The 19,399-nt window shown below is 41.2% G+C and overlaps 1 protein-coding gene and 1 pseudogene across 1 annotated transcript; both read left to right on the top strand.

The window, feature by feature from the left end:
* Positions 1 to 7,497: 7,497 nt before the first annotated feature.
* LOC138674655 (olfactory receptor 5G26-like) lies at positions 7,498 to 14,879 on the top strand. Its single transcript, XM_069762469.1, has 2 exons — positions 7,498 to 7,574; positions 13,910 to 14,879. The coding sequence occupies exon 2, from the start codon at positions 13,917 to 13,919 to the stop codon at positions 14,877 to 14,879; it is 963 nt and encodes a 320-aa protein (XP_069618570.1). The 5' UTR covers positions 7,498 to 7,574; positions 13,910 to 13,916.
* A 165-nt stretch (positions 14,880 to 15,044) lies between these two features.
* Positions 15,045 to 17,969, top strand: LOC138674653 (olfactory receptor 5G26-like; annotated as a pseudogene).
* Positions 17,970 to 19,399: the final 1,430 nt, after the last annotated feature.

The following is a 19,399-nucleotide window of genomic DNA, read 5'->3' as shown; positions in this document are numbered from 1 at the left end:
GTATATATCTACTCTATTCTAACCTGTCAGTGTGATTTTACTGTACACCGCACTGAATTACTGGGTTTTCAAAGGACACCGGTGCGTAAAAATCGGACAGCAATACGGATGTCATACGGATGTTGCGATAAAAAAAATCGCATGACACTCGCATGACTATCGCATGATTTACCTCCATTTTTTTTCTCACAAGTGGAAATGAGCCCTAAGCGGGAAGCTCAGGAATTACGCAAACCTTTGTGCAACTGGTATTGTTTTGTCTGTTGGTATATGTAGCTGTAAAAGTGCTAATCTATGTTGTACCCAAGGTAATCGAGTACATGTGTAACAAATTTGTCAAAGAACCCCTTGTTGCATATTTTGAACCACAGACAAGAATAGATCCATTGTTGTGATATAAATATGAGTGTTCAGGTAGGGAATTGAGATGAAGCAGATAGAAAAGTCCTATATGCATCCTGAAATATCCTTAATCTATATATATAATTGTCTAAGGGTTTTTCCGTCTGTCTGTCTGTCTTTCTGTCTGTCTGTCTGTCCAGGAAATCCCGCATCTCTGATTGGTCGAGGCCACCAGGCCTCGACCAATCAGAGACGGGCACAGCGACGATGATGTCATAAAGGACATAGACATCCCGCGTCTCTGATTGATCGAGGCCGCCAGGCCTTGACCAATCAGCAACGAGCACAGTATCGACGTAGATGTCATAATGGTTGCCATGGCGACGATGATGTCATAAAGGTTGCCTCGACCAATCAGCGACGGGCACAGTCTGCCGCGAATTGTGGAATCATCATTGTCCATATACTACGGGGACATGCATATTCTAGAATTCCCGATGCGTTAGAATCGGGCCACTATCTAGTTGGTAAAATAAAAAGGGACGAATGTGAGAGAACAGACTTCATTTTGTGTCTGTGGTCTCCACCTTGTCTTATAACTCCTGTGTCATTGTGATTAAATAACACTGCTGGGTTTTTATTTTTCATTTTTATTCACAGGCAGCCCTAAAGTAGATTTTGGCTCATATGTCAGAGGGAACTTTTCTTTTGCCTGTGACATTATTTAAGTAGCATATATGTGCTAATAAACCAGAAATCTTAAAGGGACACTGTCACCTGAATTTGGAGGGAACAATCTTCAGCCATGGAGGCGGGGTGTTTGGGTGTTTGTGGAGCGCCCCCAGACACAGGGCCATGACGTTTCGGTACCGGGCCTCTCTGGTTCGGTTCTGAGGCTGTCACGGTGGCTAGACCCGGTCCGCGACCCTGCTAAGGGGCGTCCAATGAAGATGGTAGTATAGTCTGTCAGGAGTTCGTGACGCCACCTGTGGTGTTCGGTCAGGGTGACTGCTGTTGGGTCCGCTGGGGTGATGGAATGGCAGCTGGATGGTATACCTTCCCACAGGTGAAGTATGTCCCCAGGGCTTCCCAGTAGGGTGGATGGTGATGGTGTGAGGTGCAGGCAAAAACGAGGACACAGGGTTGCAGTCTCTTTACCTTTTACTGAAGTCTTCAGTACACTCAGTCCAGAGCATGTTCAACCGGGCTATCAGAGACGATGGATGGGCACATCCAGAGTTTCCCTCGCAGATGGAAATCGTTGCCTACCAATAGCGCGTGTGTGTTGTAGTCCTACCCTGCTGAGCATTCGGAATAGTCCTCTCACCTGCTGTTCTCTTTCATTCGTTCTCTACAGCTTTCTCTCTCTCTCTTTCTTTGGTTCCAGATGTTGCTAGTTTCTAACGTCCCCCAGATATGTTATGGCTAGGACGCCACCCGTTTGACGGGAAGGTTTGGAGGTCTTCCGGGACCCTAGAGACGCCCCTCTCCCAATGTTGCCCCCTATGTCTTCATAGGTGTAGAAGGTAGACAGCCAACCTATAATTGACTGTCCAGCGGAATTTGAAGTAATGCGTGAAGTCAGTTACTCCTACGGTGATCCGGCCACCGACTACGCGCCTCAGTAAGATGTTGCCTTCCTCTCTCGGCACGACTCTTACTGGCTCTCCTTTGTGCTGATCTCGTTTACACTGTTCCACAATATTCTTCCCCTCTTGTCTCTTCCTTAGGATACCGCCGCAAGGTGTGCAGGCGCGGTTCCGTAACGTTCTGTTCTGTCGCTAGGCACCTGCCAGGTTCCTACCCCTGACAGGGACCCCCCTGTGTCTTCTCCCCGCAACACCCCCTGCCACGGGATGTTGCCTGGTTCCAACCCAGTCAGCTTCTGACTAACTTCCTCCCCAGCCCCTAGTTTTACCAGTGTGAGGAGTGGCCCAATAAATGAAGCCTTTTTCTCCCCCTAGTGGCCGGAGTGTGAAGTGTAATGTGTTCTGGTGATACCTGGTCAGGAGAACTCTTTAGTGCCATCGGACGTACCGCTACTCGCCTTGGGGCCATACTGCAACGACCAAGTCTCTGGGGCGCTGCACTTGATTCACCCTTTCCGTACCCGCTGGCTGCATGCTGGCTGCAATATTGGAATGAAGTTCATTCTCTGTCCTCCGTAGTATATGCCTGCACAAGACAATCTTGCCTTGCGCAGGCGTGTACTATGGAGGACAGAGAATGAACTTCAATCCAATATTGCAGCCAGCATGCAGCCAGCGGGTAAGGAAAGGGTGAATCAAACACCCAAAAACCCCGCCTCCGTGGCTGAAGATTGTTCCCTCCAAATTCAGGTGACAGTGTCCCTTTAAGTACACCATACAATGCTGTGCTGTATTAATTTTCCGAGCACTCATTAACCCTTCCCGCTGCGGCACTTTTTCGTTTTTGTGTTTTCGTTTTTCGCTCCCCTCCTTCCCAGAGCCATAACTTTTTTATTTTTCTGTCAATATGGTGATGTGAGGGCTTATTTTTTGTGGGACGAGTTGTACTTTTGAACGACACCATTGGTTTCACCATGTCTTGTACTTGAAAACGGGAAAAAAATTCCAAGTGTGATGAAATTGCAAAAACAGTGCAATCCCACACATGTTTTTTGTTTGGCTTTTTTGTTAGCTTCACTAAATGCTAAAACTGACCTAATATTATGATTCTCCCTGTCATTACGAGTTCATAGACACCTAACATGTCTAGGTTATTTTTTATGTAAGTGGTGAAAAAAAATTAAAAACGTTGGTAAAAAAAAAGCGCCATTTTCCGTTACCCGTAGCGTCTCCATTTTTCGTGATCTGGGGTCGGGTGAGAGCTTATTTTTAGCGTGCCGAACTGACGTTTTTAATGATACCACTTTTGTGCAGATAGGTTCTTTTCATCGCCCGTTATTATATTTTAAAGCAATGTCGCGGCGACCATAAAAATATAATTCTGGCGTTTCAATTTTTTTTTTTATTGATAGATTGGGCGATTCTGAACACAGCGATACCAAATATGTGTAGGTTTGATTTTTTTTAATTGTTTTATTTTGGATGGGGTGAAAGGGGGGTGATTTACTTTTATATATTTTTTTATTTTTTTCATATTTTTAAAAACTTTTTTTTTTACTTTTGCCATGCTTCAATAGCCTCCATGGGAGGCTAGAAGCTGGCACAACTCGATCTGCTCAGCTACATAGCAGCAATCATCAGATCGCTACTATGTAGATGAATTGCAGGCTTGCTATGAGCGCCGACCACAGGGTGGCGCTCACAGCAGGTCTGCATCAGTACCCATAGAGGTCTCAAGGACCTCTATGGTTACCATCCTGATGCATCGCCGACCCCAGATTATGTGACGGGGTCGGCGATGCGCTTATTTCCGGCCGCACGGCCGTAAGCGGTAGTTAAATGCCGCTGTCAGCTTTTGACAGCGGCATTTAACAGGTTAATAGCGGTGGGTGAATTGCGATTTCACCCACCGCTATTGCGCACACATATCAGCTGTACAAAACAGCTGACATGTCGCGACTTTGATGTGGGCTCACCGCCGGAGCCCACATCAAAGGGGGAGACACAACATGCGCAGTACTAGTACGGCACATGTCGGGAAGGGGTTAAAGCAAATCTTGTTAATTTGGAGTTCTAGAGGCAAAAAAGAGTGTATTTTGCTCACATCTGTAAAACACAGAAACTCAGCACATCAAGTCCTAATCTGACATACCCAGGATGTCAATCAATTACACAATTCAACCTTCATTTAAATGGCCATCACAATTTGGCCTTACATTGTCAAAGAAATTGGATCTGCTAAGAAAAGCTCATTTTTGGACCAGGCTTACATTTTAAATGGACTCTGTCCCCTGAATTTGGCAAGCATTGTTTACGGTCCGATGGGCGGTGTTTTCTGTTCTTTCATTCACCCCTTCCTTTCCCGCTGGCCGCAATATTGTTTTGAATTTGATTAGCTTCCCTGCGTAGAACACGCGTGCGCAATGCAATCTTGCCTTACGCATGCGCAGTATGCTTTGCCCAACTGCGGGCAAAGCCGAAAAGCATTAGTGCGCATGCGCCGGCACACTATGTCCCGGAACACAGCAAAATACTTCCGGGACATAGTGTCACGGCGCATGCGCACTAATGCTTAACAGCTTTGGCCACAGTTGGGCAAAGCATACTGCGCGTGCGCAAGGCAAGATTGCATTGTGCACGCTTGTTCTACGGAGGAAACTTAATCAAATTCAAGACAATATTGCGGCCAGCGGGAAAGGAAGGGTTGAATGAAAGAACAGAAAACACCGCCCATTGGACCGTAAACAGGGCCCGCCAAATTCAGGAGACAGAGTCCCTTTAAGTATCTTACTACCTATAATGTTAATGGCTCTCACATGGTTTTCATGTTGGATTTCTTGAGGATTACAGTTTCTTTTATTTGAATAATATTTCATGTCTGTATTAGAGTGGGTACGGAAAGTATTCAGACCTCTTGACATTTTTCACACTTTATTTCATTGCAGCCATTTGGTAAATTCACAAAAGTTATTTTTTTCACATTAATGTACACTCTGCATCCCATCTTGACTAAAAAAAGAAATGTAGAAATTTTTGCACATTTAATAAAAAAGAAAATCTGAAATATCACATGGTCATAGGTAGTGTTGAGCGATACCGTCCGATACTTGAAAGTATCGGTATCGGATTGTATCGGCCGATACCCGAAAAATATCGGATATCGCCGATACCGATATCCGATACCAATACAAGTCAATGGGACATCAAGTATCGGAATGTATCCTCATGGATCCCAGGGTCTGAAGGAGAGGAAACTCTCCTTCAGGCCCTGGGATCCATATTAAAGTGTAAAATAAAGAATTAAAATAAAAAATATTGTTATATTCACCTCTCCGGCGGCCCCTGGACATCAGCGGGAGGATCCGGCGTCCGGCACGGCTTCTTTCTTCAAAATGCGCGCCTTCAGGACCTGTGGAATGACGTCCCGGCTTCTGATTGGTCGCGTGCCGCCCATGTGACCGCCACGCGACCAATCAGAAGCCGCGACGTCATTCCTCAGGTCCTAAAAGGCGCTTATTCTAGGACTTTAGCTGAGGAATGACGTCGCGGCTTCTGATTGGTCGCGTGGCGGTCACATGGGCGGCACGCGACCAATCAGAAGCCGGGACGTCATACCACAGGTCCTGAAGGCGCGCATTTTGAAGAAAGAAGCCGTGCCGGACGCCGGATCCTCCCGCTGATGTCCAGGGGCCGCCGGAGAGGTGAATATAACAATATTTTTTATTTTAATTCTTTATTTTACACTTCCGATACCCGATATCACAAAAATATCGGATCTCGGTATCGGAATTCCGATACCGCAAGTATCGGCCGATACCCGATACTTGCGGTATCGGAATGCTCAACACTAGTCATAGGTGTTCAGACACTCAAATTTAAGTCACACGCTGTCCATTTCCTTGTGATCCATCTTGAGATGGTTCTATTCCTTCATTTGAGTCCAGCTGTGTTTAATTAAACTGATAGGACTTGATTTGGAAAGGCACACAACTGTCTATACTGTATAAGACCTCACCGTTCACAGTGCATGTCAGACCAAATGAGAATCATGAGGTCAAAGGAACTGGCCAAGGAGCTCAGAGACAGAAATGTGGCAAGGCACATATCTGGCTAAGGTTACATCTGAATTTCTGCAGTACTCAAGGTTCCTAAGAGCAAAGTGGCCCCCATAATCCTTAAATGGAAGAAGTTTGGGACCACCAGAAGCCTTCATAGAACTGACCGGCCAGCCAAACTGAACAATCATGGGAGAAGAGCCTTGATGAGAGAGGTAAAGAAGAACCCCAAGATCACTGTGGCTGAGCTCCAGAGATGCAGTAGGGAGATGGGAGAAAGTGCCACAAAGTCAACTATCACTGCAGCCCTCCATCAGTCGGGCCTTTATCGTAGAGTGGCCCAACAGAAGCCTCTAGTTGGTGCAAGACATGAAAGCGCACATAGAGTTTGCTAAAAGGAAGGACTCCCACGTTATGGGAAATAAGATTATCTGGTCTGATGAGATGAAGATAGACCTTTTTGGTGATAATTCTAAGCAGTACGTATGTGTGGAGAAAACCAGGCACTGCTCATCACCTGCCCAATACAATCACAACAGTAAAACCTGGTGGTGGCAGCATCATGCTTTGGGGGTGTTTTTCAGCTACAGGGACAGGAAGACTGGTTGTCATTGAAGGAAACATGAATGCGGCCAAGTACAGAGATATCCTGAATGAAAACCTCTTCCAGAGTGCTCTGGACCTCAGACTTGGCCGAAGGTTCACATTCCAACAAGACAATGACCCTATGCACACAGCTAAAATAACAAAGAAGTGGCTTCAGAACAACTCTGTGACCATTCTTGACCGGCCCAGCCAGAGCCCTGGCCTAAACCAATTGAGCATCTCTGGAGAGATCTGAAAATGGCTGTCCACCAACGTTCACCATCCAACCTGATGGATCTGGAGAAGATCTGCAAGGAAGAATGGCAGAAGATCCCAAAATCCAGGTGTGAAAAACTTGTTGCATCATTCCCAAGAAGACTCATGGCTGCACTAGCTCAAAAAGTGCTTCTACTCAATACTGAGCAAAGGGTCTGAATACTTATGACCATGTGATGTGACAGTTTTTCTTTTTTAATAAATTTGCAAACATTTCTACATTTCTGTTTTTTTTTAGTCAAGATGGGGTGCAGAGTGTATATTAAAGAGAAAAAATGAACTTTTTTGAATTTACCAAATGGCTGCAATGAAACAGAGTGACAAATGTAAAGGGGTCTGAATACTTTCCATACCCACTGTATGTAGTGTTTATTGCTATGACTTTATGAAGTCCTATTCATTGAGTCGTACTACTTATTGAGAAAGAAACACATATTTCATTCATTTTTTTAACGAATTCATCTTTTCACAATCATCTCAAGAGACACGGCTCTTGAAAAATGTTAGTATAATAATTAATCTCAAGAATACTGAGAGCTCTCAAGAGTACATTTATTTTGGCTATATATGTTCCATTGCAGCTGCCAGTAATGGCCTTAAAGATGGAAGAATAGTGACACGGCCCCTGACTCACCCGTCCTACACCCTATTGAAAACTTGTGGGACCTTTTTAAATAGGTGATTTACAGAAAAAGGAACACCTTTCAACAGCATCTTAGCAGCTTTGGTAGGTGCTACCTAAAAAATGTATCATCAACAGATTAAGAAACTGAAGACTCCATGGATGGAGTTTATGACTGTTAATGAAAGGAAGGGCTATATTGGTATATATATGGTTATATATATATATATATATTTAAAATGACAGAAATGTATTTTTGCACATTTTGACTTGGTTTGGTCATTATTTTCACATAGATGAAAATAAACAATTGAGACAGAAAACTTATGGTTTACATTTAGTTGCATAATATTTTTGCACACAGATATTCTCCCAAAAAACACAAAACCTCACTTTTACTTTCTTAAATCTTTGGGTTTCAAGTTTATTAACCTTTTAGATTGACCAACGCACTTTAGTTGTCCAATAATAAAATTAATCATCAAAAATATATACTGCCTAACAATTGTGCACACAGTGTAGTATCTTCCATCAGGATAATGAGTAATATGTAAAGTCTTGTCTAAAGTCCACTTTAAGGGAGGATATTAGCGAAGGAAATGAGGATGTCGAGTCTATATGGGTCGAAATTCATGGAGGGAAAAATGGTAACAAAATTCTCATTGGGGTCTGTTACAAACCCCCAAATATAACAGAAACCAAGGAAAGTCTACTTCTAAAGCAGATAGATGAAGCTGCAACCCATAATGAGGTCCTGGTTATGGGGGACTTTAACTATCCGGATATTAACTGGGAAACAGAAACCTGTGAAACCCATAAAGGCAACAGGTTTCTGCTAATAACCAAGAAAAATTATCTTTCACAATTGGTGCAGAATCCAACCAGAGGAGCAGCACTTTTAGACCTAATACTATCTAATAGACCTGACAGAATAACAAATCTGCAGGTCGTCAGGCATCTAGGAAATAGCGACCACAATATTGTACAGTTTCACCTGTCTTTCACTAGAGGGACTTGTCAGGGAGTCACAAAAACACTGAACTTTAGGAAGGCAAAGTTTGACCAGCTTAGGGATGCCCTTAATCTGGTAGACTGGGACAATATCCTCAGAAATAAGAATACAGATAATAAATGGGAAATGTTTAAGAACATCCTAAATAGGCACTGTAAGCGGTTTATACCTTGTGGGAATAAAAGGACTAGAAATAGGAAAAACCCAATGTGGCTAAACAAAGAAGTAAGACAGGCAATTAACAGTAAAAAGAAAGCATTTGCACTACTAAAGCAGGATGGCACCATTGAAGCTCTAAAAAACTATAGGGAGAAAAATACTTTATCTAAAAAACTAATTAAAGCTGCCAAAAAGGAAACAGAGAAGCACATTGCTAAGGAGAGTAAAACTAATCCCAAACTGTTCTTCAACTATATCAATAGTAAAAGAATAAAAACTGAAAATGTAGGCCCCTTAAAAAATAGTGAGGAAAGAATGGTTGTAGATGACGAGGAAAAAGCTAACATATTAAACACCTTCTTCTCCACGGTATTCACGGTGGAAAATGAAATGCTAGGTGAAATCCCAAGAAACAATGAAAACCCTATATTAAGGGTCACCAATCTAACCCAAGAAGAGGTGCGAAACCGGCTAAATAAGATTAAAATAGATAAATCTCCGGGTCCGGATGGCATACACCCACGAGTACTAAGAGAACTAAGTAATGTAATAGATAAACCATTATTTCTTATTTTTAGGGACTCTATAGCGACAGGGTCTGTTCCGCAGGATTGGCGCATAGCAGATGTGGTGCCAATATTCAAAAAGGGCTCTAAAAGTGAACCTGGAAATTATAGGCCAGTAAGTCTAACCTCTATTGTTGGTAAAATATTTGAAGGGTTTCTGAGGGATGTTATTCTGGATTATCTCAATGAGAATAACTGTGTAACTCCATATCAGCATGGGTTTATGAGAAATCGCTCCTGTCAAACCAATCTAATCAGTTTTTATGAAGAGGTAAGCTATAGGCTGGACCACGGTGAGTCATTGGACGTGGTATATCTCGATTTTTCCAAAGCGTTTGATACCGTGCCGCACAAGAGGTTGGTACACAAAATGAGAATGCTTGGCCTGGGGGAAAATGTGTGTAAATGGGTTAGTAACTGGCTTAGTGATAGAAAGCAGAGGGTGGTTATAAATGGTATAGTCTCTAACTGGGTTGCTGTGACCAGTGGGGTACCGCAGGGGTCAGTATTGGGACCTGTTCTCTTCAACATATTCATTAATGATCTGGTAGAAGGTTTACACAGTAAAATATCGATATTTGCAGATGATACAAAACTATGTAAAGCAGTTAATACAAGAGAAGATAGTATTCTGCTACAGATGGATCTGGATAAGTTGGAAACTTGGGCTGAAAGGTGGCAGATGAGGTTTAACAATGATAAATGTAAGGTTATACACATGGGAAGAAGGAATCAATATCACCATTACACACTGAACGGGAAACCACTGGGTAAATCTGACAGGGAGAAGGACTTGGGGATCCTGGTTAATGATAAACTTACCTGGAGCAGCCAGTGCCAGGCAGCAGCTGTCAAGGCAAACAGGATCATGGGGTGCATTAAAAGAGGTCTGGATACACATGATGAGAGCATTATACTGCCTCTGTACAAATCCCTAGTTAGACCGCACATGGAGTACTGTGTCCAGTTCCGGGCACCGGTGCTCAGGAAGGATATAATGGAACTAGAGAGAGTACAAAGGAGGGCAACAAAATTAATAAAGGGGATGGGAGAACTACAATACCCAGATAGATTAGCGAAATTAGGATTATTTAGTCTAGAAAAAAGACGACTGAGGGGCGATCTAATAACCATGTATAAGTATATAAGGGGACAATACAAATATCTCGCTGAGGATCTGTTTATACCAAGGAAGGTGACGGGCACAAGGGGGCATTCTTTGCGTCTGGAGGAGAGAAGGTTTTTCCACCAACATAGAAGAGGATTCTTTACTGTTAGGGCAGTGAGAATCTGGAATTGCTTGCCTGAGGAGGTGGTGATGGCGAACTCAGTCGAGGGGTTCAAGAGAGGCCTGGATGTCTTCCTGGAGCAGAACAATATTGTATCATACAATTATTAGGTTCTGTAGAAGGACGTAGATCTGGGGATTTATTATGATGGAATATAGGCTGAACTGGATGGACAAATGTCTTTTTTCGGCCTTACTAACTATGTTACTATGTTACTAATAAAATTGATGTAACAGAGAAGAAAATGCAGTCTGGTGTCTTCCAGCAAGGTGACGATTAATCACAGTAATGCACTAAAGAATAGGCAAACTGGAGATTTGCTTGAAGAGATAGGTTAACTTGATTGCAGAGGCCGGGTGTGAAAAGTTGTCAGAAGCTGTTAACTTCCTGAGAGGTTGTTGTGGACAACACCTAAGTATACAGGACGGAGCTTGTAAATGTCAGGTTGTAGCATGGAAGACAGGAGAAGCTGAGATGACAAACAGCTGATTGAAGCTGAACCAAATGAAGGAGTAGCAAACCCCTGACCAATTTGAGTCAACTGAAACAATTCTACCCAGTTCCCAAGCACCTGACCATTGCTAAAGCTGACTTTAAAAGGCTTAGTGTGATAATGTGAGAGGAGTTCACTGGATTACTTGGGGCATTTTTTGTAGACAACAGCAAAGAAGCAGCCACAGAAGAAAGGAGGCAGGTCCAGCACTTGTGCCAGAACAGGTGAGTGACAACCATTCAACCTCTTTATTAAAGCATTTTATTGAAAATCTTGAATAGAAATAAGTTTATCTAAAATGAGACTAATATATAAAAAAGGAAAAAACAAAACTGTTGGAATTTATTTCATTATTATTATTATTTTTTTAATATTGGTGTGTGGCAGTCGATTAGAAATCTTTTAGTGAATTCGTAAACAATGATAGGACCATACAGAAGAAATGTTTTTGCTAAAATGACTTTGGTGTGGATCATTTTCTGCTAGGATTCATTCAAATTGTTAGGTTACTTCTAGTTTTATTGCAACTCACATAGAATATGCAATGCATAATGTTTAATACGCTGTGATCTATAAGGTTTTTTTTTAAGATAATATGTCCTTGGTCAGGAACGGACATACCATTTGTGCAACTTGTGCAGCCACACAGGGGTTCAAGAGGAAAAATTGCTTGCTTTCACCTCCAAAGCAAGAAACAGCGTCTGTCACAGACACATTATTGGACTTCAAAGGGCCAATACACTGTTCTTGCTCAAGGGTCCTCTTCTGCCTCTGATCATCCATGACCGGGTATTTTGGTAACAAGTAAGCAACTGTACTCAATGTCAAGTAGCAGCTGCAAAAGCAATTTGAATTAAGAAATTAAAGTGCAAAAGCAAAGATCGTCATTCGCAGCAACACATCATCCTGTGTAAAAGTGACTTATGTTGCCAAAAACAATGGTAGGCTGTTTGCATGGACTGACCAGTGGCACTAAATGACTGCCAAATGGTAAGACTGAAATGCACTGAATATTATCGCTCAGTGTGCATTGGCTGCCATTGTTCTTGGCAGTATAAGTCCTGTTTACACAGTATGATATGCTAATGAGAATGATGATCTTTTGTGCCGCACAAAAGATAATTTCACCAAATTAATTATTCTTGTTCATTGGGTGATTTGCAGCTAGTATACATTGATAGATTATCGATAAATGTGCCTTCTTAGTAACACTTGTTCATGATAATCTTTCAGTTTAAATGCATCTTAAGGCCCCTTCTTGAATATTGGATTACGTTTTGGGATCCATAATTTAAAAAAGATATATGAAAGTTAATAGGTTCAAAGGTGGATTTATAAAGGGGATTCACCCAGGCTTGGACTAGCCTACAGGAGAACAGGAGAATCATTCGGTAGGCCCCTTTGCAAGAGTGAACCATTTACCCTCAACATGAGCAGTAGTTGGCCAATACATTAATTTACTGTGTATAGACCAAATCAGGATCTCGTCATTCATTCAACAAACTACCCAGTTTATTTTCATTTAGAAGCAGAAGTAAATTTGGGAAATAGGGTGTTAGGGGTCGAGTTCCCGCCACTGCACAGGGGGAATCTCGAGCCATGTCTGCTGCGGTCTCCCATTCTGCATCAGCTGCAGTGGAGCCTGCTCAGCGGAGACGTCGGTCCCAGCGTCTCGCTCAGCCTGATACTGTGCAAATGGTTACTGCTGCCTTTCCAGGCTCTGCTTTTGTAGCCTGCACTGGTCAGCAGCGAGCAGGCTTTTCTGGGACTAAGTCCTGCTTTGCACACACTGAGCATGCCCACGGGAGGACCTCTCATTGGAGGTCGGGGGTCACATGCTCAGGTCCTGTAGCAGCTCCAATTGGACCATTAGGAAGGTACTTGTCTGCTGCAGCTATATAAGGTTTGCATGGCCGCACGGCCATGCGCTAGTATCAACCTACAGTATGCTATTGAGCTTTGCTACTTGGTGGTCATGTCTGCATGTGGTCAGGGTTGGCTGAAATAAGCACCTTGAATACTGGCACCTCCAGTGAGGAGTTGTTTGTGTGCTATGCTGTCTGCATGACCACTCTTTGCTTTCCTCAGTTAGGTAGCTGTGATCCTCTGTGAGGTTAACAGGGCACAGCGTTTTCATATCTTTGCGATTCTGTGAAGCTAACAGAGTTCGCTTATACTGCCATAAAGTGCTGCCTATTACTTTGCAGCAGATATCTCTGTACGGTGGACCCCGGGCTGCGAACGCACCTTGTTGTTTCCTTCCTATACTCGATGCATTCCGCTAGCCCTAACATAGGGTAATATAATATTTGTGTAAAGCTGAACAGTGGGCCCAACCAAGTCAATGCTAATTGTGAGCCCTTTGCCACCCCAGTCCAATGCTGGATTCACCCATAAAAAGAGATTAGAAAAGTTGGGCATAATCAGTTTAGAACAAAAGATGCTTCAGATTTGATCTCATTTCCACATAGAATTACATGTGGGGTCAAAACAAAGATTTGGACCCATCAAGGAACCTCTAAGGGACCAAGGGACATTGATTTTGTGTGGAAGAAAAGAGATCCCAGCCTCTAAATATGAAAGAGTTTTTTACACTTAGAGCAGTCAGACTGTATAATGCCCATCACAGCAGGGAGTAATGGTTGATGGTATATCGGCATTTAATAAAGGGACAGATGCTTTTCTCTTAACAAATGGCATTGTGGGTTATTTCTAATCTTGGAATTTTTTAATTGATAGAAAAAGGTTGTACTTGATAAACCTTTGTCTTTTATCAACCAATGAAATCATTGTTTTGAAAATGGCAAGTGATAGTTTTAGAATGTCTTCTCCTTAATGATCAGATATTTAATGATTGTTTTTGGAAATATCCATTTTATCACTCAATACGTTTTTTAATCTGCTTGACCATTTTCTTTCAGGGACAATATGAAGGTGGAAATCACGAATCAGACCACAATTGTAACATTTTACATGATCGGGTTAACTACAGACCACTTTATTCAATTCTCACTTTTTGTGCTATTTTTGATCATTTATGCGTGCTCTTTTGTATGTAACCTTTGTATGATGATACTGATAAGGATGATGCACCATCTTCGTTCCCCCATGTATTTCTTTCTAAGCCATTTATCCTTCGTAGACTTGTGTTTCTCGTCAAGTATTACACCACGGATGTTGGCAGATTTTACTTCCAAGACAAGGTCTATTCCCTCCATAGCGTGTGCTACACAAATGTTTTGCTTTTCCCTCTTCGCGGCCTCGGAGAGTCTTTTAGTGTCAGCAATGGCATACGACCGTTATGTTGCAATATGTCGACCATTGTTCTATCATAAAGTGATGAACAAGACAATGTGTTGGATCTTGGCTTTAGGAGCCTATTTTTGTAGTTTTCTTGCATCCATAACCATCACTTTACTTGTCTTTCCTCTTTGTGGTTCCAATGCCATCATCAATCATTTCTATTGTGATATCCCCCCACTTCTGAAACTTACATGTGGCCACTCTCAAATAAAAAAATACATTGTCATAGCATTGACCCGTTCAATAGGAAGTGTCTGTTTTCTCGTAATACTATTGTCTTATGTGTATATATTACACACCATCCTAGGAATTCACACAAAAGATGGCAGATCCAAAGCGTTTTCAACCTGTGTGTCCCACCTAACCGTCGTCATCACCTTCTACACCACCGCACTCGGAAATTACTTTAGACCAAGCACTGGTTTAAATGCCGATAATATCGGCAAGGTCTTCTCCATTTTTTACACTGTGACTCCCCCATTATTAAACCCTCTTATATACAGCTTTAAAAATACAGATGTTAAAAGTGCCGTGGTGAAATATTTTTCACATCGATCAGGCTCAAAAGCAATCTTAAAAGTAAACTAAAGAGTAAAAAAATTAAATAAAATGATGTTAGCATATAAAAAATTAGAGCAGTTGTCATCATGTTTAGATATGTATTGTTTATGTACCGTAATATTGTATTTTTTCTGTTTTGTTGTGAAAGCCTTTATTTTTACAAAATTGAAGTAAAAGTCCAGCTCACCGATCATGCATGCTACTCCTGGACCAGGTGATCGTTGATATGAGCATGCAGGTAATAAGCAAAAGAGTGGCTATCCAACACTCCGAGAATGGATTTGAAAACTTTTATCTTTTATTTCAGGAACATATACATGAACATAAAAAAAGCAGTGCGTGTTCGGCAAAAATGAACGCGTTTCAACAGTCAAGGTTAAGACCTTACAGTTGAAACGCCTTGGTTTTATGCTCAACAGACACTGACTTTATGTTCATGTGTAAGTTCCTGAAAATAGTTTTTCAAGATTATTATCCGAGGGCTGAATATCCTCTTTTAAGCCCTTTTTCATTATAACAGGAAGTTCAGGCATATTGGTTGTCAGCAACTGTAATAAATTAGCACTTTTAAAAATTAGTTGCAATGCTTAGTAATAGTTTATCAACAGTTTTTGAAATAAGAAAAAAATTCCAATAGATATATTAGTAAGAGAGAAATATAAATTAATAAAAAAACTCTGGATATTGTTATAGTTGATTTACTTATACATGACCAAATGCTGTATCCATTTTGCGAGAAAATCTTATTAAAAGTGTTATATAAAATCTTCAAGTCGGAGTCTGCAATGGGGGAGTAGAAAGTGCTGGGTAGTAAAGTTAATAACGAAATCGTATAATGTATTTACCTAATTTATAGGACAAATGTACAAGAGTACATGCACCAAGTTCCTATACTCTGTGCATTCTGCTAGCCCTAACATAGGGTAATATGATATTTGTGCAAAGTTGAACAGTGGGCCCAACCAAGTCAATGCTAATGGTGAGCCCTTTGCCACCCCAGTGCAATGCTAGATTCACCTATAATAAGAGATTAGAAAAGTTGGGCATAATCAGTTTAGAACAAAAGATGCCTCAGATTTGATCTCATTTCCACATAGAAGTACATGTTGGGTTAAAACAAAGATTTGGACCTATCAAGGAACCTCTAAGGGAACTAGGGACATTGATTTTGTGTAGAAGAAAAGAGATCTCAGCCTCTAAATAGGAAAGAGTTCTTTACACTTAGAACATTAAGACTGTATAATGCCCATCACAGCAAGCAGTAATGGTTGATAGCATATTGGCATTTAAAGGGAACCTGTCACCCCAAAAATCGCAGGTGAGGTAAGCCCACCGACATCAGGGGCTTATCTACAGCATTCTGGAATGCTGTAGATAAGCCCCCGATGTATCCTGAAAGATGAGAAAAAGAGGTTAGAATATACTCACCCAGGGGCGGTCCCGATGTTGGTCCGGGTCCGGCACCTCCTATCTTCATCAGATGACGTCCTCTTCTGGTCTTTATGCTGCGGCTTTTGCACAGGCGTACTTTGTCTATCCTGTTGAGGGCAGAGCAAAGTACTGCAGTGCGCAGGTGCCGGGAAAGGTCAGAGAGGCCCGGCGCCTGCGCACTGCAGTACTTTGCTCTGCCCTCAACAGGGCAGACAAAGTACGCCTGCGCTGGAGCCGCAGCACGAAGACCAGAAGATGACGTCATGGAATGAAGATGGGAGGCGCCGGACCCGGACCAACAGTGGGAACGCCCCTGGTTGAGTGTAATCTACTGTCTTTTTCTCATCTTTTAGGATACATCCGGGGCTTATCTACAGCATTACAGAATGCTGTAGATAAGCCCCTGATGCCGGTGGGCTTACCTCACCCGTGATTTTCGGGGGGACAAGTTCCCTTTAATAAAGGGCCAGATGCTTTTCTCTTAAGAAATGGCATTGTGGGTTATTTCTAATCTTGGAATTTTTTAATTGACAGAAAAAGGTTGTACTTGATAAACCTTTGTCTTTTATCAACCAATGAAATCGTTGTTTTGAAAATGGCAAGTGATAGTTTTAGAATGTCTTCTCCTTTATGATCAGATATTTAATGAATGTTTTTGGAAATATCCATTTTATCACTCAATACGTTTTTTAATCTGCTTGACCATTTTCTTTCAGGGACAATATGAAGGTGGAAATCACGAATCAGACCACAATTGTAACATTTTACATGATCGGGTTAACTACAGACCACTTTATTCAATTCTCACTTTTTGTGCTATTTTTGATCATTTATGCGTGCTCTTTTGTATGTAACCTTTGTATGATGATACTGATAAGGATGATGCACCATCTTCGTTCCCCCATGTATTTCTTTCTAAGCCATTTATCCTTCGTAGACTTGTGTTTCTCGTCAAGTATTACACCACGGATGTTGGCAGATTTTACTTCCAAGACAAGGTCTATTCCCTCCATAGTGTGTGCTACACAAATGTTTTGCTTTTCCCTCTTCGTGGCCTCGGAGAGTCTTTTACTGTCAGCAATGGCATACGACCGTTATGTTGCAATATGTCGACCATTGTTCTATCACCAAATGATGAACAAGACAATGTGTTGGATCTTGGCTTTAGGAGCCTATTTTTGTAGTTTTCTTGCATCCATAACCATCACTTTACTTGTCTTTCCTCTTTGTGGTTCCAATGCCATCATCAATCATTTCTATTGTGATATCCCCCCACTTCTGAAACTTACATGTGGCCACTTTCAAATAAAAAAATACATTGTCATAGCATTGACCCGTTCAATAGGAAGTGTCTGTTTTCTCGTAATACTATTGTCTTATGTGTATATATTTCACACCATCCTAGGAATTCACACAAAAGATGGCAGATCCAAAGCGTTTTCAACCTGTGTGTCCCACCTAACCGTCGTCATCACCTTCTAAACCACCGCACTCGGAAATTACTTTAGACCAAGCACGGGTTTAAATGCAAATAATATCGGCAAGGTCTTCTCCATTTTTTACACTGTGACTCCCCCATTATTAAACCCTCTTATATACAGCTTTAAAAATACAGATGTTAAAAGTGCCGTGGTGAAATATTTTTCACTTCGATCAGGCTCAAAAGCAATCTTAAAAGTAAACTAAAGAGTAAAAAAATTTAATAAAATGATGTTAGCATATAAAAAATTAGAGCAGTTGTCATCATGTATAGATATGTATTGTTTATGTACCGTAATATTGTAATTTTTCTGTTTTGTTGTGAAAGCCTTTATTTTTACAAAATTGAAGTAAAAGTCCAGCTCACCGATCATGCATGCTACTCCTGGACCAGGTGATCATTGATATGAGCATGCAGGTAATAAGCAAAAGAGTGGATAGCCAACACTCCGAGAATGGATTTGAAAACTTTTATCTTTTATTTCAGGAACATATACATGAACATAAAAAAGCAGTGCGTGTTGGGCAAAAATGAACGCGTTTCAACAGTCAAGGTTAAGACCTTACAGTTGAAACGCCTTGGTTTTATGCTCAACAGACACTGACTTTATGTTCATGTGTAAGTTCCTGAAAATAGTTTTTCAAGGTTATTATCCGAGGGCTGAATATCCTCTTTTAAGCCCTTTTTCATTATAACAGGAAGTTCAGGCATATTGGTTGTCAGCAACTGTAATAAATTAGCACTTTTAAAAATTAGTTGCAACGCTTAGTAATAGTTTATCAACAGTTTTTGAAATAAGAAAAAAATTCCAATTGATATATTAGTAAGAAAGCAATATAAATGAATAAAAAATCTCTGGATATTGTTATAGTTGATTTACTTATACATGACCAAATGCTGTATCCATTTTGGGAGAAAATCTTATTAAAATTGTTATATAAAATCTGCAAGTCGGAGTCTGCAATGGGGGGAGTAGAAAGTGCTGGGTAGTAAAGTTAATAACGACATCGTATAATGTCTTTACCTAATTTATAGGAGAAATGTACAAGAGTCTCTATGTAAAAGAGGAATATGAAAGCATTGATATGATTCTGACTAATCTCATACTTTTACATTTGCACCCAGTCGCAAGGCGAGGGTCAAACAACCGTTTTTCTCTCATCTGAGAAACCTGATAAGTTTATGATAATCACAATCTGATCAGACTCTGATCAGCATTTGATACAATTCATAGAAATTCCTGTACATATATCTCCAAATTTGGAAGACTCACTGACAAAGGGATAAAACCTTTATTAATATGTTTTTTAATTATAATGTACAAATAGTTCACAAGATATTCATATTGTGGTGGTTAATCAGGGAATGATTAGAATGACAGAACACCCAACATATACCCTATGTCTCTAAATATAAAGCAAGGTGCTGCTTGTGTCCTGCATGTATTCTGTAATCACAGTTCCATCTCTGCAAGCATATTTAATGGCATATTGTTCATTCATCTTACTGAGCTGGTCTGTTAAGTTGTAAGGTCATGTCACTTGCTCAAAGAGTTTTATGATCCATTTTGGCCTGCAAACCTGTTTGTTTATCTCTACATTTATTGTCTGCTGCTCTCTTATCTTAGTTGATTGAT

The sequence above is a fragment of the Ranitomeya imitator genome, chromosome 4 (assembly GCF_032444005.1).
Source record: "Ranitomeya imitator isolate aRanImi1 chromosome 4, aRanImi1.pri, whole genome shotgun sequence".
NCBI classification, from domain to species: Eukaryota; Metazoa; Chordata; class Amphibia; order Anura; family Dendrobatidae; genus Ranitomeya; species Ranitomeya imitator.
This window is presented reverse-complemented; position numbering and strand designations above follow the sequence as displayed.

What these genes read in the sequence shown, in the direction of transcription:
- LOC138674655 (XM_069762469.1), top strand. Translation starts at nt 13,917, where the DNA reads ATGAAGGTGGAAATCACGAATCAGACCACAATTGTAACATTTTACATG.